The sequence below is a fragment of the Condylura cristata genome, unplaced genomic scaffold (genome assembly GCF_000260355.1).
Source record: "Condylura cristata isolate star-nosed mole 26May11 unplaced genomic scaffold, ConCri1.0 scaffold00006, whole genome shotgun sequence".
In the NCBI taxonomy this organism is placed as follows: Eukaryota; Metazoa; Chordata; class Mammalia; order Eulipotyphla; family Talpidae; genus Condylura; species Condylura cristata.
The window spans coordinates 9321605-9346478 of record NW_004567107.1 but is presented as its reverse complement, the minus strand read 5'-3'; the positions used below and the strand labels follow the sequence as shown (position 1 = coordinate 9346478).

Here is a 24874-nt window from a genome sequence, read left to right as displayed (position 1 = left end):
CACTCCCTTGACTTTCTTGCCCTGGGCTGACATCACCATTCTGGAAAAAGGTCCTTAACAGTCCCTAGGCTTCTATATTTAAGGAAATATTAGCAATGTGGGTTCTCTTGGCTCTTGGTCTAGACTCTGGATCAGCACAGCAGGGCCTCATGGGAATGGACAGAGCCAGGCAGTGCACTGGGGAGCTCAGACAAGAGCCCTGTGCCCGGCGTCCTGTGACTGCTGTTTCCCTGTCCAGCCCCACGGGCTGAGGGTTCCCCACACACAGTCACGACAGGGTGGCTTCCTTGGAGGTGGGTCAGGGCCACAATGGCTGGACCAGACAGTGAGCCTGGTGCCACACAGAAGGTCTGACACCCCCTCCCCCTTGCCAATCCCCATCTCTGCCAGAGCCGTGTGGTCCAAGGCAAGGAGCCCGCCCACCTCATGAGCCTGTTTGGTGGGAAGCCCATGATCATCTACAAGGGCGGCACCTCCCGTGAGGGTGGACAGACGGCCCCGGCCAGTACCCGCCTCTTCCAGGTCCGATCTAGCAGCTCTGGAGCCACGCGTGCCGTTGAGGTAACGCCCAATGGGGGTTGGGCTCCCTGACACCTCCAGCCTGGGGAGGCAGCCCTCTGGGCCCAGGACTGGATGGGGTGGGTGAGAGGTTAAGGAGCGGCAGCAGGTCTAAGCCTTCTTGTTTCAGGGATGCGCAATGCCCCTTGCACACCCCCTTGCACAACAGGCAGTTCACTGCCTCCCAGGTAGTCTGTTCCTTACAGCCTGTACACTCTTCCTGATTGCATGCGCGTTGGGCGCTGTCTTTCATGATAGAAGATGCAGACCTGAAATGACCCTATAAGATGGTCTGAGTAGCCTAGAGGAGGATGGAACTATCACCTCCTTTGTTCTGGACATTCAACTTCTGTTAATGCAACCCAGAATTCTAGAATCATATTGATTAACCACAGTGCATTCATGATTCTTGGGCATCCACTAAGCCACTCAGTGTCCGAAGTTTGTGCCCTGTAATGGGATGTGGTCTTGCAAGTCTCCACCTGCAGGGACTTGTAGGCTGTGAGAGGAGCTCAGGGCTTTCGCTCTGGTTCCCCGCTAACTGAGCACTGCCCTCCCAGATCATGCCCAAGGCTGGTGCGCTGAACTCCAATGATGCCTTTGTGCTGAAAACCCCTTCAGCTGCCTACCTGTGGGTGGGAACAGGAGCCAGCGAGGTGGAGAAGACAGGAGCCCAGGAGCTTCTCAGAGTGCTGCGGGCCCAACCTGTGAAGGTGGCAGAAGGCAGCGAACCAGGTAGGAGCGGGGCCAGTGGGTTCTGCTGTGCCCCAGGGACTGTGAGCTTAGGCTTCCTTCCTGCCCATCCTTCTGTTTGGGGGTTCCTTTTCTTGCCACTCCTCAATGTCTGCCCCAAAGGTGTGTTATATGGAGGTGGGTGGGATAAAAATGAGGACCCTGGTGCACGTGAGCGAGCTCCCAGGAGACGGGGAGAGCTGTGGGGATTGCAGGCATAGTGCTGGACTCCAGGGAAGCAGTTGCTTAGGCCATTACTCCCTGCAGCCGTAATGCTGCAGGCCTGCCCTGCCTCCAGAACAGGGGTCAGGCCCGTCTTCCCTCTGCCTCCATCTCTCCTCTCTGCTCTTACTTACTCGGAGCGCATTATGAATAGCCCGGTCTAGAGCAGTGGAACCTTCTGAGAAGATGGACATGTCCTTGGCCACCAGTTCCAGCTTAGTGGCCACTACATCAGTCACTTGTGGCTGATGAACACTTGAAATGTGACCGGTGAGATTATTGAGAACGAGGGGCAGAGGTGTTTTTGTTTTTTTGTTTTTTTTAAGATTTACAAGATTTTAAAGAGTAAAGATTTATAAGAACTAGGGTGCAGGGGTGAGAAGATTCACCGGAGACAGAGTGGGGAGCAGAACAGGCAGATCGACAAAGTACACTGCTGAGGGGAGCAGCGGGCGGGTCAGGAGTAGTCTGCTAAGCACTGTGGGTCAGCTCCAGGGCGGGGATCAAACTGGTTCTGCAGTGACTGCTGAGAGCTTCATAATGCTGTGCTTAACCCCCTGTGCCACCAGGGAGGGCCTAAGGAGCTGAGTTTTTAATTTTATTTAATTTTTTAAAAAGTTTATTTATTTATGCATACAGAACCAGAGGTGCAGGGGTGGTGAGAGGATTCACCAGAGACAGAGTGGGGAGAAGAACAGACAGAAGGATGAAGTATACTGCTGAGGGGAGCAGCGGGCGGGTCAGGAGAGGTCTGCTGCACCAAGTGGGTCACCTCCGGGGCAGGCGGGGATCAAACTCATGCTGAAGTGGCTTTAGCTTCTTAGTGTTGTGCTTTAACCCGCTGCGCCACCAGGGAGGGCCCTAATTTTACTTAATTTTAATGAATTTATATTCAAAGAGCCAGGTTTGGGCAGAGGCATAGTGGAGAGAGGTTAGGGGCTGAAGTCAGGTGAGACTCGCATCCTGGCTCCACCGCTTGCTAGCTGTGTGATGTTGGGAGAGTTGCTTGACCTCTCTGAGTCTCAGTCACCTCATTTGTCAAGTGGGGAATGGATAATTTCCCCATCCTGCAGTGCTGTCGTCAGTCTCAAGCTGGTAGGAGTCCTGGCTGTGTGTTACTGCCAAGCCTGCCCTCTGCGGGGCCTCCGTTTCATCACCTATGATTTCCCACAGGGCTCTTCCCTCTTGGGACTTGCGGATGGAGGGTTTGGCACTGAGAGCAGCTGCTTGGACAAGGCAGGCTTTGCCCTCCTGTCTGAGAGGTGCTGGATGGTGGGGGTGGGTGTCAGCTGGTGACTGGTGTGGACTCCCCTTCACAGATGGCTTCTGGGAGGCCCTGGGCGGGAAGGCTGCCTACCGCACGTCCCCACGGCTTAAGGACAAGAAGATGGATGCCCACCCTCCTCGCCTCTTCGCCTGTTCCAACAAGATTGGACGTTTTGTGGTGAGCCTTGAGGAGGTCACGACCTCTGGGGGGCAGGTTCCTAGGTATAGGAGCTTCTGTGGGGCTGGAGCAGGGGCCAGGGCTCAGCACAGAGGCAGGAGCCCCTGCTGGCTGGAGCTGGCCCTGCGGCTGCCTCCGGGGCAAATGGGGGAAGGCCCTTGGTGGGGAGCTTTCATGGACCTCAAACTCCCTTCCCAGATCGAAGAGGTCCCTGGAGAGCTCATGCAGGAAGACCTGGCCACCGACGACGTCATGCTCCTGGACACCTGGGACCAGGTGGGTGAAGGACAGCAGGAGGAGGCCCTCGGCCTGGGCAGTGAGAGGAGCTAGACTTCCTGCTCTCAGCCCAGCTGCTGGGACTGGACGCAAGAGGCAGCCCCAGGTGTTGACAGTGACATTTACGCTGGGTAATCCCACAGGTTGTAGATAAACTCAGCTGGCCACTGCCCATGCAGTGAGATGACCAACCCTCTCTTCCAAGCCTCACTGTGTGTGAAGTCTTATTTTAAGCCTTGGAAAGGAAGTTGAACTTGACAACACGCCATACCCAAGCATAAACCCTCCATCATCACCGAGAGGTTTGGAAGTGTACCTCCTGTGTCAGAGCCTTGGGTTCTCTACCTCACCTCCTCTGGAAGACTGTTGTGTAGGATCTGGCAGAGGAAAATGCCAGTGATTGACTGATTGATTCGCCCAGCAGATGAATGTCAGCAGTGTCTGGCACCGCCCTGTGGCAGACGCTGTTCTAGATGCTGGACACAGAATACACAGCAGGTGTCTCCCTGCCCTCTCAGGCTTGTTTTCCTGTGGCGGGCCCTTCCGGTCAGGTGGCTTCTCCCAGGCCTGCGACCCCCCAGTCATAGGGCCGCTCCCTGGGCTCTCCAGCTAGATCCACCACGGTGTCTGCAGCCTCTGCCCTCGTCCCTGATCATGCCATGAGCTGCGTGTCCTGTTTATTGTCGCCCAGGCTAATCTGTTAGGTCACAAGGTCTTCCTGGCGGAATGCTGGGGTGCAGGGAATTCTATGATGAGTAGAATCAGCACCACAAGTGCTTCCAGTTGAGTACATCTGTAAATAAGGAAGAGCACTATTTTGTTACCAGCTACTATTTGATTATTTTTATCAACATACCTAAGAAATAATGATTAAGTCAGGCAAATAGATTATATGTTAAATAATCTATATTATATATAAGTCATAACACTTATAATCCTCAGGATGGTGGTGGTGGAGGTGAGTCATTTTTATTCAGACACTGCATATATTTCTTGGATAAATGAACGAGCCTGTGTTTGGCCCCTCATTTGTTGAACAAATACATACCTGAAAAGGGATTACGTAAAATTTCTAGAGCGGGACGTTGGTGACTGCTGTGACCCGTTGGCATTGTTAACAAGTGAAGCAGGCGGTGGGGAGCCCTGAAGGAGTGGGAGCGCCTGGAGCAAAGTGAGCCTGTCTATCCAAAGGCCACAGCTGCTGCCCAGCTTCGCCCATGTGACTGTAGCAGCCCATGGTTGCCAGATCCTCTGGTTTCCAAGTAATCAGTTGGTAGCTAAATTTGTCTAAGAAGATGTTGCCAACCAGCATGGTGGGGAGGCTCACTGTCAGCCGAGCAGTCAGGGAAGGCGGCTGGAAGGGTGGTCAGTTGCCAGGAAACCGTAACAGATGGTAGCTGGAGTAACAGCCCCCACGGCAGCGAGTGCCTTCATCTTTGGAATCTCCATGGCCAGAGTGCTTTAGGCCCGCTGTCTCCAGACCGTGGCTCAGGGCCGTCTATCGCCTTTGCCTTTCTGCTCTTCCCTGGTGCCCATCCTTCCTGCCTGTTGCTTACTAGAATTGGGGGAGCAGGCAAAGGCGGCCTCTTTGTGATTTCTGCTCCCACCCCGCCGTGGGCTTGCCTCGTCTTGGGCCTGCCCAGCCATTCTGGGACCTCCGCCTCCTGTTCCTCCCCGGCGGGGAGTTGGCAGGCAAGCCTCAAACTCTGCGTTTCACCTCTCACCTCCAGGTCTTTGTCTGGGTTGGAAAGGATTCGCAAGAAGAGGAAAAGACAGAAGCCTTGGCCTCTGGTGAGAACCCCAGGCTCCCTGTGGTTTGGTTTGTGAGGTGTGGTGAGGTGGGTGCAGCTTCCTGTCCAGGTCTAGGGATTTGCAACCATGGGCAGCGACTTCCTCACCCATGGCCACCGCCTCCTGGGTCCTGCCGAGAACCTCAGGTCATGCTAGGAAAGGAAGGAACAGATGATGAGCTGCTCCCCACTTCCCACTGTGGCTTCCACAACAGCCAGGGTCTGGTTGCTGGCCCTTGAAAGCTGAATTGATCTGAACTGGGCAGGGATATTCTTTAATGTCTCTCAGTAGGAGATAGCAAGAGAAAAATGACAAACTTAGTGGAATGGAACATTCTGCTTTCACCTCTGTCCCTTCCCGTGTCCTGGGCAGGGTGGGGGAGGAGTCCCATTGCCTTTAAGGTGCCAGCACTGTGGGGACAGTAGGATAGAAACCATCCAAGCAAACTCCCGCTGGAGCCTCCTCTCCTTGCGAGGGAGGAATTCAAACTCCACTAAGAATTCCTGGGCTTTCCTCCCTGCACTGTGTCTGCAGCTAAGCGGTATATCGACACGGACCCTGCCAACCGGGACAGACGGACTCCCATCACGATCGTGAAGCAAGGCTTTGAGCCTCCCTCCTTTGTGGGCTGGTTCCTCGGCTGGGATGACAGCTACTGGTCTGTGGACCCCTTGGACAGGGCCCTGGCTCAGCTGGCGGCCTGAGCAGGCCGGGCCCCACCGTACTCTGTCAGTGCCTTCCAGACTGTCCGTTCTTCGAGGAGACCTGGCGGCGAACAGGGCCACTCTGGGGTGTGTGAGTGTGTTTTGTAATAGCCAATAACAGCCCTGCAAAAGTCCAGGGTCCTTGCAAAATCTCCTAAAGTTTCTCTGCTTCTGGAAATGGAATTTAATAAAAGCTTTTTGAAGTGTGTTAGCGTCCATGAATGAACCGCAGTCCCGCCACGTGCCAGTCCTGGTCCTCAAGGAGCAGATCCCGAGATGAGACGTGTGAAGATGGTGCTGGGGGGGGAGGGAGGTGGGGGTGCTGAACTGCTGCAGAGCCCCAGACACAGGATGACCCCGCCGGGGAGCAAGGGAGCCTGGTTGGGGGTGCAGACCGCTGTCCACGAAGTGCTCAGCAGAGTTTTCAAAAGATGATCTTAACCTATAGCTCTACTGCTGTTATGTTTCATTGTGGTAAATGATACACAACATAACATTAATCATTTTGCCCATTTGTAAGTGTACAATTAAATGTATTGCAATTTTGTGTAGCTATCCCTAGCAGACCTTTTCCAAAATCCCCCACATAAACACGTGCCCACTAAAATAGTCCGTACTCCCCTTCTCCCCCTCCCACGCGCCATAGGTCTCTCTCCTCCCTCCCCTCCTGCTCCTGGTCACCTTCCTCTCCTCTCCATCGCTGAATCCACCTAGTCTGGCCCCTTGCACAGGGCGGCCCTGTGGCCTTGTCCTCCAGGCCCGGCTTAGTATTTTAGAGTCATACAGTTGCCTCCATATATTGAAATTTCACTCCCCCTCAGTCTACCTGCGAACAAAATCACTGCAGCTGCAGCCACTATGGGTAATTGGAAGTTACTAGGTGTTTTTACCCTTCTGCAATTAGCATCAATGATTGACACCTGTGGTCTTACAGGTGCGCCTGGAGGCGGCACCTGGAGTATGGTGTGCGCATGCGCACCGGGGAGACTACGCTTACACCACTTGGCGACAGATAACGTGCAGCGGAGAGCGTCAGGCAACAGCTAAGAGCACAGAGGTATAGGGATTCGCAGGGGGGCCTAAGTTACTTCGTCCTTGCTGTCTTGTCTCCCTTAATCTGTGGGGATGACTCCAAGGGCCCCAAGATTCTCTTTCACGAGGCCTGACCTGATGGCGAACCTCCCTGGCCTGGGGCGGTTGCAAACATATCCTTGCAGGATTCCAAAGTTTACATCTTTTGGGGTGTAGGAGTGGGACTCGCTTTGTGCCCCACTTTAGTCTCTGAGCTCTGACTCCGCTCATGCCCCTCATAGGTATTTCCATCAACTTGTGCCTCCATGGAGATTCCCAACCAGCCCAAGGAACTTTAGGTCCCTCCCTGTCTAGCCTTCTGGTCTATTCTTAGTAGATTTTATTCGTGCCACATCCAAGTTGGGGGGGGGGAACTTCCTTGCATACAGCAGGAGACCTGAGACCAGTGTGAGGGTGCGTGTGCGGGAAGGGTGTATCTGTGTGTTTACACCTCGTTTCCAAAGCTGGCTGAAGGCACAGCACCTGGGGAGCTTTTTAAAAGCATAGGCTCCCCAGGGGGCTCCCTCCTGAGATTCTGATTCATCGCAGAAGTGACAGGGTGGTGAAGGAGGAATTTTCCAGGTGTAACTTGGAAGCTAAGTCATCTGAACAGAGTGTGCAGCAGGTGCAAAGTCAGGGAACTAGCTGGGAGGGCCAGTGTCAAGCCCAGGACAGACCACTGCCCAGCATGGCTGGAGCAGAGTGGGGAGCCTCGGCCTTGGAGCTGAGAGGTGGGTGGGCTGGTGCTTGAAGGGCCGTGAAGGCCAGGCTTAGGGGTTCGGTCTTTAGGGGCTTTAGGGTCACAGCCAGCTACTTAGCAGCTGTAAAGCCCTGAAAGAAGCAACATTTGCTACCTTCTAGAGTGTTCCCTAGAAGCAGGTGGAGGCCCACCCAGACCAGCCAGACCCCACCACGAGTTCTTCATTTCCTCTTATTCAACGTGGTTTGTGTACCATGAAAGGGCAGCTGTGTCCTCAAAGGGAACTTTGCCTTGCTCCGAGAAAGGATGTTTCTGAGACTACCAAGTTGTTCAGTGATTCAAGGGCACTCACTTTCACCACATATTTCTTGCCCTAACAAGCATTGAGAAACTTTGGATTTCATCACCTACCACGGTGGGATCTGTGCCCTGTTGTGACAGATGCCCAGGGCAGCTCTTGGGAAGGTGTGGGCTGAGGTTGGAGGCTGACCTGTGTCCAGTTCAACAGTCACCACATGCGCTGATCCAGCACTGCGCCAGGCCTGCGGATACAACACAGCCTTTCTGTGAGCCTCAGTTTCCCCACCTGCAGGTGGTACTAGCGCACTCAATAGGCCCTGAGTGGAGGTGGTTTGATCCAACTGGACTTTACTTAACATGGGAACTGTGACATTAAGCAAAATGGCATCACTCAAGTAGGCCCTGGACCATTGTTTCACCCCAATGTCAGACTATACAAGGTCATAATAACCAAACACTGATAGAGGGAAGGACACTGTTGAGGACCTGCTGTTAGGGAGGTGGTAGCTGGTGCTGGAGTCGGACCTGGGCTCAAATTCTTGCTGTACCCCATACTGGCTTACTGCTAAGAGTTTAATGAGGATTAAGAGAGATGATGCCATGTGGCTCCTGGGAAGTGTTCACAAAACAGTAAAACGACAAGGAGGGCCACAGGTACCCTTCTCCCCTCCTTTCTTTGTGAAAACCCACCGCACTGAGGGTGGTGTGGGGTGGATGGCGTGGCTTTTCCTCCTTCCTGCCACTAGCCTCTACCACTGCCTCTGTGGCCTTGGCTTCCTCCAAGGTTCTTGGCTGCATGTTGATAACTGTTACTGTAAAAAGCACTTGGGAGCACGAGCACAGGGTGCTGGTGACTGTGGACACCTGGGCCGAGCATGGGGCATGCATACCATACACATGGACCTCGGGCAAAGACTGGAGAGAGAGAGAAGCGAAGCCAGAGAGCAAGGAGGCAGTGGTGTTGGGAGGCTCGGTGGCTGCCAGACATCCAGACTCTCTGCCTGCTGGTCCACCTGTGTCTGGGCCCCTGCTTCAGCACTGAAGTCCTCTCCAATCTACCTAAGGCTCTGAGAGCCTTTTCTGTTTGCCGGAATCCACCATGAACCTGCCCGGCCCGTGCCCAAGTTGACCCTTACAGGTACGGGTAGGATGTTTCTGGCTGTGAGGAATGAAAAGCGACTCATACCAAGTGAAGCTGCACACGGCTCAGTCCTGTGCCTGAATAAACAAGAGTGCTGAGGGAAGGAGTCTTCCTGGCTGACTGAGCCCCATGCTTTTGTCAGGAGTAGGTCTCCTCTTGATTCTCTTGACTCTGCCGTTTCTGGCCTCATAGTGAAATATCTGGTGTTACAGATAGCAGGGCTCACGTTCCTGCAGGCCAATGCCCAGGCAAAAAGAAGGAACTGGTGCTGTTTTCCAGAAAAGGGTGGAGGAGCTTTGTCCTGTCTTAGGGCTCAGGGGCCTCTTGGGTCATGTGAACATTGCTGACTGCATCCTGGGCTAAGTGGATGGGACCCAGAGGTCAATTAGATTCTTCCCAGGAGCCAGGAGTGAAATCCTCTTCCTCTGAGATGAGCACAGCTGTAAGTGGGGGAGGGGACAACAAAAATTTGGTTCCCAGAAAGCATGAAGGGGATAAACAGCCAGTTGTTGGAGACTTTGGGGTCAGGTGTAGAAAATGGTAACTATTAACGGTAACGGTTCCTCATAGTCTTATGGCATCCAGTCACTTCTGGAGGGCATTTGTGGACTCCCCCCCAACCCCCCACCCCGGCCCTAGAATCTTTAAGGGAAGATTCCAATAATGCATCATAGCTTTTGTGTTTATAGTACTAACACTTCATCAGTAGCTTCAATTTCCTTTCCCAACAAACTCTTCTAGCTACAAGGTGAGCTACATCCTGTAAGCAAGTGTGATTCAGCTTCAGCAAATCCCAGCCTGACCTGAGCCCACAGACACAGTGGACCAGATGTGAGAGACCTCTACCCACGACCCTGAGGAACACAGGATGGCATCATGGGTTGGCCCACACAACAGCACTCTCAGCATCCTGTGGTCTTGGGCACCATGGCTAACATTGGGCAACATGTGTGCAAAGCCTCTCAGTGCTCAGCACCCAGTGTATTCCGGTTCTTGTCACCTCAGTAGTTTGTCTTCTCCCTAACGCCTGCCAAGTAAGCACCCTTTAGCTACAGTTTAGCTTGAAGATACAGTAACTCTTAGAGATGATCCAGGCTCATGGTTCTTAAGTGCAGAAGGGCCAGCTCGGCACCCCTGCCCCCAAAGGTGAGTGCAAACTTGTGCTCCAGATTCTAGCTTGTTCTCAGAAGGTCTGAGACCTGAGCCTCCTTATTTCACAGGAGAGGAAGATGAGGCTCCTGGAGAGGTCTGAGCTCTGAGGCCTCTGAGGCACACGTTCCACAACTGGGGACAGGCACTGGGGTGAGTGATTTCCCAACTGGGGTTTGCAGAATTCCTGGAGGTTCTTCAGTGATTTCACAAACATTTGCTTCAAATTCATTTTTAAAATAGTAGAAATCAAACATTTTGAGACAAAGGAGAAAAAGTTACAGAATGTGAACCTGACTGTCATTAAGATTATAGTGGCCTTTATAGTACCATTTTTTTGTTCTCTAGAAGTCTTACTGATTAGTTAACATTAGGGTCACTATAAATGTGAACTTAAGAATTCATACTGGGAAAAGACATTTATCTTTGATGAGTGAGTCATTTCCTTTGAAAAAAGGAGGGTTGCCCCTTGGACTCTGGCATGAGGTGGGCTGGGTTTGAATCTCAGCTGCTCTTTGCCAGCCATGTGACCTGGTTAAGTTTAACCATTGAGCCTCAGCATCCTCATGCCCACAGTGGGTGTGAGCAGCCACAGCACTGGGCTGCCTTGAGGCAACGTGACAGTGTCTGAGCCCCGAGCCTGGTGGCTGGTTTACACGCAAGAGCCATTCATCCCAGGTGATTCTTCCAAGGTCAGTCACTACAGGTACCACCCATTGGTTTTATAGAATCTATTTCTCTCCTTTGAGTTGAGGCTCTGCCTAGGTGACGAGCTGGGTGACAAGATGTGAATTCCTGTCCTGTATGGATTAAAATGAAGGGGAATGACACCAGCCAGGGACTCTGGGGGTGCATGGTCACAAACTCCCCAGGGAGGATGTGTGGGCAGGTGCACCTGGGAGTTCCTGGACAGAGACGGCAGATGGACACAATGGGCACACGAAGGCGCAAAGGCAGCCAGCCCGGGTGGGGAGGACCCGATGTGGGCCTTCTGATAGCTGAAACCACCAACACTAAATGCAGAAGTAAAGAGACACTCGCCCAAAGGAAGTCAGTAAAATGCACACTTTATGGTGAGCGCATAGGGAGGCTGCTTGGAGAAACTCTTGCACCAACACTCTCACCCTGGCGCTCACGCAATGCTGCCTCCCTCCCAAGCTATGAAACTCCAATCTATAGGGCTGTGAGCCCACAAGGCAGGAGAGCAAAGACTCTGGTGTCTGGAGATGGGAAGCTCTGGCCATCATTTCTACAGGTCAGGAAGAGACCTCGCCAGGACAGGGAGCTCCTCATCCTTAGTGGTTAAAGATAAGCCACCTCACAAAAATAATTTATGTTTTTCAAATTCAAAATGTAAAGGCAACTTGAGTTTTAAGTCAAAATGCTCCCTCCATATGCACCCAAGAACTCACTGGGGAGCCTGGACACCTGTTCAAGGTTTTCTCAGATAAACTTGGAAATAAGAGGAACTGCACAGGCTGGGCTGACGAGGGGTGGCTCTGGGGGAAAGACGCTGCTATTCTTGGATTTCTGCAGGTGAACTCAGAGCCTCAAAGAGGAAGTAGGACAAATGTCACCAGCCAGTTTTCCAGACCAATGCCAGGTTGCTCAACCCCATAGGGATTTGGGGACCAGGACAGGCTTCCTGATATTACAGGCTGAGTAACTGGTTCAGAGGGTTGACCACTTAGAGGAAAATAAAGGTTGGGGGGTGGGGGGAGGTGACCAAGAAAATAAAAGCTGATCTACATCTTCATGACAGTCCGAGTTTGAGTGTCTTCTCAAACTCATGGCTGTCATCTCTGATCTGCTGTAATTCCTTACATTATTCATGAGCAGTGTTTCCTCAAAGTATTTCAAAATCTACACTATTCAAAGCCTGAAGACAAGACAACATAATGGTTTTCTGGGGGTAGGAAAAAATAGGAAAAAATTAGCCCTTAAGCTGTACAACTGGGTTTATAGACAGGTTGTAGAATTTAGAGATTTTTTAAAAGATTTTTTCCTTAAGATTTATTTATGCACACAGAACTGGGGTACAGGCCAGAAGTGCAGGGGCGGTAAGAGGATTCACCAGCGACAGAGCAGGGAGCAGAACAGGCAGGTTGATGAAGTACATTGCTGAGGGGAGCAGCGGGCGGGTCAGGAGAGGTCTGCCGCGCCATGTGGGTCAGCTCCCTGGATGAGGATTGAACTCACACTGAAGTGGCTGCAGCTCACTTGTGCTTTAGCCCGCTGCACCACTAGGGAGGACAAGGATTTAGGGACTTTTTTATTTAAAAAACCAAAACTATTTAGAACCTGATGTAAACAGGCAAAAGTGGAAAGAAAGCACTTGGTGACAAGTGTTTTCACTGGTTTGAAAGATCACAGGTGAGTTATATAGTCACCAAGAGGCTCAAAGAACTAAAAAAAAAAAAAAACACCCAGCATGATTTTAACAGGACCTCCCCCGCGATGAGGTGACCCTGCTCACTCATGACCAGGCCCTGACAAGAAGATGCCTCCTAAGTGAGGGTTATTCTGAAACATGGTTTGGGTGAGCAAGCGGATGTCAGGGAAATATCTTTTGTTGAGAGTCCCTGCAAGGAAGGCACAGGTGGGCCAGAGAAGCTGGTTGTCGCCTACGGTCACTGTGTCCGCCAGGCACTGTCGGGGGGCCAGGCGGTGGGGCTGGCCTGTGTCCTTGCCTGTGGCCAGCTGCTGGCAGCAGGTGCAGAGTGACTAACGCAAGTCAAAGCGGAGGGCTTCAATCTATTGCATAATCATCTAAAAATAAGAACTTTTAAATGTCTTAAAGAGTCACATTATCTTACATATCACCACTTTCTCTCTCAGTATTTACAAAAGCTAACGGCCTTTTGCCTGTGGTTATGGTCACTACACTTCTAAGAACACCACACACAGCATATGGAACGGGGAAGGGAGGGAGAATGGTCCTACCCTCGCCTTGTGGTCTGAAGGCTAGTTTGGTCCCCCACATCACCCCTGGGAGGGAAGTGCACTCCGCACTGGCCTCGGGGCTCACTTCTTTGCCCCCATGATGCCCTGCAGCATATCTATGGGCAGAGGGAAGACGATGGTTGAGTTCTTCTCAGCAGCGATGGTGGTCAGAGTCTGCAGGTACCGGAGCTGAAGGGCCGCAGGAGACTCCGTGATGACCATGGAGGCTTCCTTCAGAGCCCTGGATGCGTTCATCTCTCCCTCGGCTGCAATCACCTGTGGACAGCGGGAGGGAGCATCAACAGGATGGACTGGTGGGTGTCAAACCACAGCTCATACGCCTCAGTGTCGACCCAACTTTCAAGGAAGGCCCTAGGATCACTGTAGTGACAGGATTTCCAAGGACTCCATTTCCATGAGCTTTTCCCCTACAGCTCCTTTGCCTGAGTATGTGCTTGAGGTCAGCCAGCTTTTCTCACACCTCCCAGGGTATCAAACAAAGGGACATTCAGAGCCCTGTAAGGGTGGGGTGGAGTAAGGGGACCACCCTGAAGGCTGGGGGGGCCACCCTGAAGGCTGGGAACAAGTCCTGCTGCAAGTCAGGGATCTCTGCTCTCTGATTTCAAAGAAAGGAAAGAGGGTGTCCTGGACTGAAAGCTAATAATTAAAACTATTTTTTGGACAAAAGACCATGATATGAATTTTTAAATACATAAATTCAGTGAAAGTGCTAAGAATCAAAGTTAGACCTAGGGTTATTTTTAATTCATGATCCTAGGAGAGGTGTAAAGACACCATAGGCACCAAGATTAAACGAACAACTTCATTAGCTGGCTTTCACATGGATGCTCCGAAGATTAATGCCTTGGCACTTCTGTGAGTCTCAGAACTGGAAGTAGTGGCCTTAGGCACAGTGGAATTTCACTCACGTAAGCAGCAAATGTTGGGGCCTTCTAAGTGCCAAGGTCTGTGTGGAAGTGAGGGCTGGGGAGAGGATGCTTCACCTCCTCCAGCTCCTGCCCAGTGCGGGGACAAACTAGGACACGGACCTCGTTCCAGGGCCGAGGCTGAGGTGCAAGGCCGGGTACCAGCGCACAGAGCAGCATATACAGGTAGGAGGTGACTTTCAGGGACCGAACATAAAAGGGCAAAGCTGTGTTTTCTGGATAAAGGTGAGGAAGATATTTCACATGACTAGGTGGCGGGTATAGACGAGTGGGCGTATTCCAGAAAACTAGGCAGCTGAGAGGTGTGAGGGAGAGGGAAGACGGGTGGACAGGGGCGGGGTCCCAAGGGCCGTGAAGGCTGGGTGGGCGCCTGGCCTCCACCCCACAGGTGGTGGGGAAGTGTGGAAAGTATGCAGTAGACAACTTCATCAGCCAGATGAGGAGAGACGAGAGCTGTGAGAGGGGCGCGACTCACGGCAGTGGGGATGCAGCAGCTTGGCCCGGAGCTACCGGGGCAAGGGGCCAGCGGCTGAGTCCCGCGTTCCCAGGATTCAGTTGCCTCAGGTGAGATGGGGTGCCCTCTGAGTTGGGAAGGGGCCCAGCTTAGAGGAGAAAAGCCTGGACTTCTGAAGGCAGCCCATTCTGTCCGACCGATGGCCGAAGGGGCAGGAGCTACCAGCTCCGGCGCATCGGGCACCCCTGGCGGGCACTAGCGTCCCCTGCCACACATGCAGCAGACTCTGGTTTTCCTCTATGTCATCTCAGATGTCCAATTAGGCACTTTGTTTTGTTTGGACACGGACCAACGGCAAAGTTATCTCATCTCCCACCAGCAATCAGAGCCCCATCTCTTGGCTGGGAAGCCAGGCCCACTGGGCAGGGCACACACTGTTCATAGGAAAACGGCTCTGAGCAAGCTGCCAACAACGTGAACACGACACTGCCCGCCTGGTCTAATTACAGGCAAAGCTCGGAAGCAACAGGATCTTAGAGGGAGGCTCTCGCGGCGTGTGGAACATTTGTCCATGTCAGTCAATGCTTCAAATTTCCAGACCCTAGTCCCCAACCTGGCATTTTCAGGCACGTGAGCTTGGTACCACAGCCTGGGCCGGATGGTCTGAGGGGGGGGCAGAGAGAGGACATCTGTGTTTTCACACTCCACCCTCTCAACTGGCACATGACCAGGCCCAGAGAGAGCAGCCTGGGAGCACAGCAGGCATTTCCTCAAAAGTCATGAGAAAGGAAAAAAAGGGGAGAATATAAGCCCAGAAGAGATGACCTTTCAAGCCACCGAGTTGGTCTTCAAGCTGGCACACCCGGTGGAGAACCTGTGCCCTTTGGGGGCGAGCTCCTTCCCCCCACAAACATCTGTGATCGCTCAGCGTTTGCCGTGCAGTGCTCCTGCGTGTGGCTGAAGCACCCTTTCCTCATCCTTCAAACAGTGATGGGCAGTTCCCAGCTTTGGCTATTACCAGTGCTGCTGTGGTGAGGAAGTGAGTGCACTTTTGTTACATACAAACTGCCAGGCAGCTGGCCACAGGGGTCGCACCAATTTATACTCTTACCACAAAATAGAAGTCCCATCCTTCCCTGTCCCATACTTGGTAATTTTCTCCTTTCTTTCAAGTCTTCCTAGTGGATCTTTCAAGTCTGTCTGGTGCAGCACCTGCTCCTGATCTGAATATGCATTTCCCAGAAGGCTAATTCACTCGAGGAATTTTTCTTTGAAGTTTCTTAATCTATAGGCTTTGCCCTTGCAATTTATTTGCTGAAGAATGGTGACTCCACCATTTTCTAGAAGAATCCAAATATATGCTTTTGGTGACGTGGTCTTACGGGTGCTGCAGGGTCTGTATTTGACAGAAGGACCAGACTCTCTGTGATTGTGTCTTAACCGTCAGGGCCCTGCAGCCCCCTCCAAGCAGGAGCCTTTATCGCTTGCTGTTTCACGGGGTGGTCGGGCTCTCTTCCCGAGCCTGTGAGGATGCCTGTAAGAGCATCCCTGGAAAGCCCAGAAGAGGCTGATTCCCTCCGCCCCCAACAACTGTGTGAGCTTGAGGAAATCACTTCTTTCTTCTGGGTTTTCAGTTTTTCCATCTGAATGCAGTGAGATGGCAGGTAAGCTGTATTTTAAGCTCAACTCCAAGCAGCTGAAGACTGTTACCTGGAGCATGTAGCAGGCTTCTGAGGTCACGTTTAAGCTCAGTGGAAAACAGCGTGTGGTTAATTACTGGCAGGGGAGTAGCAGGAGCGGTGGCAGCATGGGGGCCAGGTATTTGTCAGACTTGAGGATGTCTCTAAGGACATTTCGGGCTCTGACAGTCTAAGCACTCTAAGAAGGACTCGTCCTTTTATTCCACATGGCTTGGACATGGGGCTTTGGTTCAGGACCTGTTCTAGGTAAAAGTCATTACTAATTTCAAAATAATCAGATTACATAGGCCATACTTGATTTCATTATCGTAAACATAATTTAGTCTTCTATGTGTGATGGTTTTGAGGGAACATGCTCAAGGTGTCTCTGGTATCATGACTCACGTAAATCATCATATTAGGAGAACCCTAAAGTTCTGGTTTGTAGAGAATTCTGAATATACTATGTCAAGTGATCTACTACCCTACTTCCTGCTGGTTTAGAGACTAAAGTGACCTCCCGGAAGGCGGGCATGTGCTCCCCACTTACCAGCAGTCATTACTGTTTTCTGGTTACACCAGGACTTGGTCTGCAACTTGTATCCTGGTGTTTGCCAGGCCCACAGCCACCCTCCCATGGAAACCGCTGCTCCCCACACCTTCCCAGGACAGGGAGCTCACTGCCGCGCCCGTGATCCTTGGACTGGGGGGACTCGGCTGCGAATCTGGAGTCGGGACAGTCTGTTCTCTTTGGTTTGGGGATGGGGAGATGTATAAATGTGGGAGTCAGACCTTCTCCCTACGAGCTGCCTGCGGTGAGACGTGACCCAGGAGACAGAACAACCCTTGAGTCTCGACAGCACTCTGATGCCTGGTTCCAATTCTGGGGAGTCTTGGTTCTACTGTCTACTCTGGGGTTTGGCGAGATACCCCTGAATCCTTGCTACCGGTCATCCAAGAGATCCACTTTCCCAGGCAAGGTGAGCAAAATGGGGTCAGTTCTCAGGCAGGACTAGGACATATGAGGAAAAGAAAGAGGAAACAGCAAATGACGGAGGGAGAAAAGTGAATAAAAGGCAGTAGGGGAGGGGGAGCAGGAAGCCGGTAAAGGAAGAGTCAAGGAAAGAGACAAGGAAGTGAAGACAACCGTGAGGAAGGAGAGGTGGCGAGCACCTGCTGAGACGCGTTTGCGTGGAAGTCAGCACTGCTGACCGGCTCTGAAGGGGGCCGGGGGAGGGTGGTCACCTTCCAGGAAGCGGGTGGGCTGACTGTTCGCTCTACGCTCTACCTGTGAGAGGCCGGCAAGGGCAAAAGCAAGGCGGAGAACAGGTGGACATGACCAGTGAGCCACTGGCCTAACAATGCAGCCAAGTAAACCCGCAGGAGAGTGGGGAAGCGCAGATGCGATGCTGCTAAGGGTGGAGGCCTGGGTGGAGGCGGGCAGGGAGGCTTTGAAGGAATAGGAAGGCTTTCATTTTTGCCAACTACCTCAGGAGTTTTTCAATTTTTAACAAGTGTTGCTTTTTTGTACCCAAGAAAGGAAGCTCAGTAAGGAAAACAAACTGCAAAAAAAAAAAAAAAAAAGCAGGTTACCTTGGCTCTGGCCTCGCGGGATGCTTCTGCTTCCGCAGCCATTGCTCTCTGGAGCTGCATGGGCAGCTTCACGTCCTTGATCTCCACGCGCTCCACCTTTATTCCCCAGTCATCAGTGGCCTCATCCAGGGTATTCTGGCAGGAGGAGAGAGGAGGCGAAGCACCCTCAGCCCCGCTGCTGGCCTCAGGCAGCACGTTTGGCCCCAGTGACTCCCGGGCTGGCATGGAGAGGGCACTGGGGGACGCCAGGGAAAGGATGCTGATGGTCCGGACTCTGTTACTAGTTAACTAATGCAGGGGTTGGCGAAGTTTTTTCAAAAGGCCAGAGAGTGTCTGTTTCAGTCTCTCTGCACTATTTAACTTTGCTGTGGTAGCTCACAAGCTACAGCCGTGTGGGTGTGGCTGATTCTACCCTGGGCCTGCTGGCTCCTGAGCTCAGTGCAAGCAGGTTACTTCCCTGGGCTTTAACTACTTCCCTCTGCATACTGGCATACTATTTCACATGTTGTTTGTGGGCATCAAGTAAGACCCCAGATGTAGACCCTGTGAAGTCTACACAACTGGTAAGAGCTCAGATGTGTAGTACTTTATCTTTTTTTGAACAAGCCAGGTTTAATTCAGTCTTTTACTCAAGTAAGAGTGGAAAGTTGGCGTGATTAGGGTGTGGACTCACCCAGAGAACAGGCTTCACGAGGCCTGCAATATCCTGCAGAATGGCCGATGAACTATTATGCCATAGAAAAAGGTTAATAATAATTTAGGGGAAATATACCTGGGGGGGCACAGGAGGGATGGGATAAAAAGATAATGCATGCATCTGAGTGTTAAAACTCAGGAACTATTTGTGTGAAAAGCATCTCTTTCCATCAAGTTTGGGAAAACCTTTCTCAGGAGAAGGAAAGGCCAGTGATTCCCCTACTTTGAGGAGCAGAAAGTTCTCAAACCCTGCCCCTCTGCTTCATTTTCCAGTTTCTGGTGGTGCTGCCACTGGCGTCTCCTCACCTGCATGCTGTGGGCGATTTCCTCTCTGTCAGAGAGGATCTGAGACAGGTTCTTGGTGCCCAGGACGTTCCTCAGGGTTGTTTGTGCCAAGAGACGGGTGGCCGAGTCTGCATTGGTGATGTTGGCCACAGCCAGGGTCGCGTTCTGGACCCGGTAATAGACCACGCCATCCACGCTGACTGTCACCGAGTCCTTGGTGAGGATCTAAAGGGTGAAGGAAGCAATTTATCAGCCTTTCTGCCGCCAGCTCTGTCTTGAATACAGGAATGCTGCTACACACGGTTTCTTCTTACACCGGCTGCTTTTCTGTAGTAAGTACTATCAACCAAATGCCTGTGGGCCTCCCACCCCTCAGCCCACACCCATCCATGTGATAAAACCTCACCTCCCCCTCATGTGCTGGTATTGAGAGGGCCTCTAGGAGGGGTAGAGCTTGTGAGGGTGCAGCCCTTATGAATGGGATTAGTGCCCTCGCTAAAAAGACCCAAGAGTGCTGGTTGCCTCTTTCACCATGTGAAGACACAGTGAAAAGACACCACCTAGGGAGAGGAAGCAGGTCTTCTCAGACATGGAATCTGTTGGTGTCTTGATCTTGGGTTTCCCAGCCTCCAGAACAGTAAGAAATAAGTTTCTGTTGCTCATAAGCCAGCCCAGTCTATGGTATTTTGTTTCATCAGCCCAAAGGAATTAAGACAGCAAAGTATGAAAAAGGCAATGATGTTTCTAAACTTTTATAACATGTATTCACTGATTCCCATTCATTCACTCAACCATTCAACAGACACTGAGACATCACAAAGTAGCAGGCACTGTACTGGGTATCAGGAATAAAGGTATGAAAACATTTGGTTTCTAGTTTTTCGAGGAGGGTTAAGGGAGATTGAAAGGGGCAGTCAACTGGGCAGTTGTAGGTGGCAGGGGTGGTATTTGAACTTAGTCTAGAAGAAGAAAAGAATACAAATTTTCTGAGGGTGGAGTGATCAGATAGGGTGTGAAGAATTATAGGGGTATAAGAAAGCTTCCATTTGATGAAGTAAAATGAGCACAGCATGACTGGAACAAAAGAAGAATGGGGGGTTTGCAAAGGGCAAGGTCAGGGTCACAGCATTGACAGTGTGCTAATAAAATGCTGGGCTAGGCAGAATGCATCAGTGCTTCCCACCGCCTACGTGCAAAGGCCTCAGCTTGCCTCCGCCCTGGGACGCGTATCCTGTGGCCTGTCCTCCCCTCTCCGTCCTGCACGCGCATTCTAAAGCAGACGGCCCACAGGTCTTGCAGGGACCATGTTCCACGTCTCCAGGCCTTTACCCAAGTGTCCCCTGTGCTTGGATATCCTCTCCTTCGTCTCCTCTGCCACTTCTGCATCTTACTGGCATATTCTTACTCATCATTCAAGACAGAGATCAAGTGTCCTTTCTCTGTGAAACATCCCTACTCCCTGACACCTTGCTGTAGTGATGCTGTTTACATCATTCCTGCTTCCTGAGATGAAGAACTGTGGGGGAAGTCTGTCTTTGCATCTCTAGCCCTGGCAGATAGCGAATAAAGGAGAGACGAGTTGAAATAACACGCGGTGCCAGCAGTTCAGCGATGGACAAAGAGCCAGGCGCGAGGGCGAGGCCTGATTCAGCCCCAGCTTTGCCTGTCCTTCCTGCTGTGATCTCCTGCAAGGCTCCTCCTCCGTGTGACTAGAGCTACCTTGCTTGTGAGATGGAGCCAAGAACTGCCCGATTCTACACAAATTTCTCGGAAGGTCAAATAAGACATTTGTGCATGAAGCCCCTTTGAAACTGTGACGAGCACCGTAAATGCAAAGTAATAACAGGAATACCATCCAGCTGTGAGTCCCACCAGGCACAAAGCCATCGTCCTTTTTTTAGTAATCTAAAAATACTTCCTGCTTGGAAGAGAGGTGGGGGATTTGGAAAGAAATGTACAGTGTATTACCGTCTTGTGCAAGAATTAAATATCCCCATGATGTGATGGGAAAATGTGTATCATTTCTTAACAAATTCTTGCCACAGTGATTGCACTAAGCCGGAGTTTACGAAAGCGGCAGCCTCTCTGCCTGCTGCTTATGGCACGTTTATCTCCCTACATAGTCAGTTCACAGGGGTCGGAAAGAGGACTGCTTGCCAACTTCCAGTCTGCTCTGTGTTCAGCTGCTTGCAGAGGAGAGAGAGCAGCTGGAAGGCAGAAGTTTCCAGCGACCCTGCCAGATGCTTGTAATGCTGCAGAGAGGAAAACACCAGAAGCATTCTCAGCTACCCCAGAGGGGATCCTTCCTGGGGAGCGGGAAGACACTCAGAGAACACGGGGACGCACCCCCGCTTGTCTGTGTGGGGAAACTGATTCTGATGCCACTACGGATGTGGGGATTAGAAAGTTTCATCCAAGAACTACTTGGGTGGGTGCCAGTGAGGAAGTTCCTAAGCTGACTTCTGGATCTTGTGACAAGAGAAGGCGGAGTGACCAGGCTCCAGACATCCTGCCGGGGACCTGGTCTTTGGCCAGCAAGCACTGACAGGCTCCGCCGTCCCCCCCCTCCATCAAGGCTTTGTGCTGTCTGTCTGCAGGGGTTGTGATGCCTCTGTAGGAGTATTGGGGGGCCAGCAATTCCTGCAGGGCTGCGACGTCACTAACTCAGAGTGAATTTAGCATGGGGCTGCGGAAGAAACAATAGGCAGGATTCTGAAAAACTGGATATTAGTCTCGGCTCTGCCAATGTAGTCAAGAGGAATTGCTTTGTCCTGCAACATTTCAGGGGTTCTGCTGTCTCAACTGTGATAGTATCTGTGAAGTAGCTTGAAAAGGCAGGAAGAAATTACTAATATAAAACATTATCTGCTTCACCTAGAGTGTCAAACAAGAACTTTCTTTACTTGGCTTCTAACCATTTATCTAGAATAAAATCAAGAATCTTAAGAAGAAAGATATTGTGCTAAATGGAATTTTCTATCAGAAACACATAAAGGAAAAATGCAATAGTGGAGATTACGACGCCCTTAATGCTACCATTATACTACATTTTATAATGCTAGTAACAACAGCAGGCACTTCTACAGCACTTATTTTATCAGCCACTGTGCTAAGTACCTTATATGTCTCATTTTGTTTGCACAAGGACCTTGTAAAGTGGGTCCTACCATTATCACCTCGATTTTACAGATGAGGAAACTGATGCCTAGAGACGTTGAAGAGCTTGCTCCAAGTCGCACAGCTACCAGAGGGCGAGGACAGACCGTCTAAACTGCTCTCTGATGCTGTGCTAAGCAGCCTGCCATCACCATGGACTTCATGCATGACACCGCAGTTGTGCAGAAGACACCTACCTCCTGGGGGGGGATATCGAATGAGATCGTTCTCATGTCCACTTTGATGAAGTTGTCTGTGCATGGCAGGATAAAAAACAAACCTGCAAGGAAGACACACTGAGGCTGAGGCGCAACACCAGCACCTAATGGGTTGACCACCCTTCAGTTCAAATAGAATTACCCTGATGGACTGGAAGTCACAGCTTCAGCTCAGTGAATGAGCTGGAAGCAGGGAATATGATCTTCACTGGCTTCACGTCTGTGTTCCATTGTCACTGTGCACTCTTTTTCCCTACTTAAGCCAGTGTAACCATTTCCCAAGTCAGGTTTCTACTGCTTCTAGTTTCTTTCCTATAATCCATTGTCTAGGCTGCAAGAGGGCCCACTTTCCTGAAATACACCCCTTGAACAAACCATCCTGTCCTGGCTACCTCTTTGGTGACTGCCCACACCCTGGCTGGCAGAGCGGCCTGTAATTCCCGGAGCCTGCAGAAGCCTGCTCCCCTTGCTTAGTATGTGGTGTTATTTCTGCTCCCCAAACCTGGCTAGCAAGCCTCAAGACTCACTCCAGAAAGCCTCATCTCATCATACTGGGTAGGGGCTGGCCCTTTTCTCTGGTCCCACAGCTCTCTGTGATGGCTTGACCCTAATGGGCCTGTGCTGCGTTTCCTTGTTGGGGTCCCACTGCTCCAAGGGGAGATCCCTGAGGGCAGGGGCTGGGGCTTAATTGCCCTTGAACTCCTAGAGCCTAGAACACAATTGCAGGGTAATTGTAGTTTATCAAAACATAAAGTAACGAGTGAAAACCTTTATGTCTGTGGGACGTTCATGCTCACACCACACTGCTGTCGCTATTTCTGGCATAAAATAACCTTATGGGGCAAATGGGAAGGGGAGGGGAGTGATGGGCAGGACTCTGGCAAGGTTGGCCAGCACCACTGTTACTGTTACGGGCCTTCTGCTACAGGAAGTCTTTCCAAAGTCAGCAGAGAAGACATCTGTCAATAAAAGGACACATTTCAGGTTCCAGGCAAATCCAGAATGTAGTACTAACCTGGTCCTTTGGCTCCTCCTTGCAAAATGCGACCCAGTCTAAAGATGATGGCTCTTTCATATTCTTTTATGATCTAGATTCAAAACACAAAGAGTAATTTAATGTGAGTAGTGTAAATATTTGCATGTGTAATTTTTTAAACATGTATTTCTGTTCAAAACAGGTAAGATAACACTATTTTGTTCTTTTCTCTATAACCCAGATAGTATCTTAGAAATAATATATCCAGTGTTTAACATGCCAAGTAAGTTCACAATTTTTTTGCTGATTATAACATAGGTATTTATTATATATAAATTGGAAGCATATAATAAATGGAAACAAACCCATAACCTCACTCTCCAGCTATTAATATCAGTATTCAATTACTCATGCATTGAAACAAAAAGCTATAGTCCTTATAGCTGGTCTCCTGATTCCTTAATTTATAATAATAAACCGATCTGAAAATTCTTGGAGCTTATTTTGCCCTGTGGCGACATATAAATGATCATCATTTCTCAAAGTACTGGCGATATCATAGAAAAAGTCAGCCAGCACTGGGGGCACCTCACACGCACCCTGCTTTGCCCTAAGTAAATTCAAACACATTCGTTCACTGAGCCCCTCGGCCCCGTGAAGTGGGTGCGTCATGTCCTCCCACCTGACAGGTGAAGACACCTGCGAACGCCACAGTGACTGTGAGCTGGCAGGCCAGGTTCTGCAGCCTGGGTCTGGAGAATTGTTCTCATAGGCCCACCCAACGCCCCTGGCCCCAGAGAATTTAGATGATCATCTTCACCTTAACCCTCAGGAAGGAGGAACCCGACAATGGTGGAAAGAAGTTTTAGTTCCTATAGTATTAGGTAATAAGGGTGAACTTTCCAAAAACGAGCTGCAAGACAAGCAATTTTAAGCCCTGGGTCTCTCTAACATATACAGTGAGTTTATGCGGTTAGGAGTTGACCTGTTTTGGATGCAAATGAAACATTCTTTACCTTGATGCACATCCATACTGATAATGGGAATGTTATAACTGTGAACAGGAATGACACAATCACCAGAATCCATCCACAAGGTCCAAGGCCTGGGCTAGGGGAATCTGCAAAAGCAGAAATAAGCAGCTCTCATTGTTGTTATCAGCACGATGCCAAAACCTCCTCCTTATCACGTGTCTCTCTGCCTGGCATGATACCAGCTGTGCTACGTCAGTCTGCCTTTTGATCCTCCTAACAATGCCAAAGCCAGGGTGCTATTTCGCCCAATTTCCTTACAATGGTACCACAGGTATTCATTCCCTAAATGAATCCCTATTTTATCCAGCAAACATTCATTAAGTACCTAATATTTGTTAGGCCTTGAATTTTGCACAGAAGTAATAAAAGTGAATAAGACTCCACCTCAGCTATCAGAAAGGCTAAAGGTTAGTGGGCAAGACGGATAATGACAGGAACAGATAAGTGCAACACCAGGTGACAAGTACAGATACACGGAGCCCACTCAGCATATTCTGGAGACACAGGTGTCATGCACAGTTGGTGTTTGGGTGAAAGTGAGTGGAGAGGGTATGTGGGTGACAGTGATGGTTGTCAAAGGGGCTCCTTACAGGAAAACAGCGGTGAAAAGGAGGGGAAGGAAGTAAAAGAGCGTTAGAGACAGTACAGCATAACTAAAGGTGAAAGCCACATAGTTGAACATTTAAATCCGCTTTAAAAATGGAGCCTGCAAACCCACGAGTTTATGGACACCTAATTTTTGACAAAGGAGCAAAGAAGATACAATGGAACAAAGAAAATTTGTTCAGCAAGTGGTGCTGGGAAA

General features: G+C 50.8%; 2 protein-coding genes across 2 annotated transcripts in view; one reads left to right on the top strand and one right to left on the bottom strand.

Moving 5' to 3' along the window:
- GSN (gelsolin) overlaps positions 1–5935 on the top strand; it is a 26362-nt gene extending 20427 nt beyond the window's left edge. Inside the window, exons 12-17 of the mRNA XM_004677382.2 lie at positions 366–561; positions 1119–1293; positions 2832–2956; positions 3155–3232; positions 4963–5023; positions 5558–5935. Coding sequence (XP_004677439.1) covers positions 366–561; positions 1119–1293; positions 2832–2956; positions 3155–3232; positions 4963–5023; positions 5558–5727 — 805 coding nt within the window. The 3' untranslated portion in view covers positions 5728–5935. The remainder of the gene's footprint in view (positions 1–365; positions 562–1118; positions 1294–2831; positions 2957–3154; positions 3233–4962; positions 5024–5557) is intronic.
- Positions 5936–12306: 6371 nt separating this feature from the next.
- Positions 12307–24874, bottom strand: part of STOM (stomatin) — a 25551-nt gene continuing 12983 nt past the window's right edge. Inside the window, exons 2-7 of the mRNA XM_004677380.2 lie at positions 24052–24155; positions 23075–23147; positions 22039–22121; positions 18707–18910; positions 17705–17839; positions 12307–13307 (exon numbers count right to left, since the gene is read on the bottom strand). Coding sequence (XP_004677437.2) covers positions 13113–13307; positions 17705–17839; positions 18707–18910; positions 22039–22121; positions 23075–23147; positions 24052–24155 — 794 coding nt within the window. The 3' untranslated portion in view covers positions 12307–13112. The remainder of the gene's footprint in view (positions 13308–17704; positions 17840–18706; positions 18911–22038; positions 22122–23074; positions 23148–24051; positions 24156–24874) is intronic.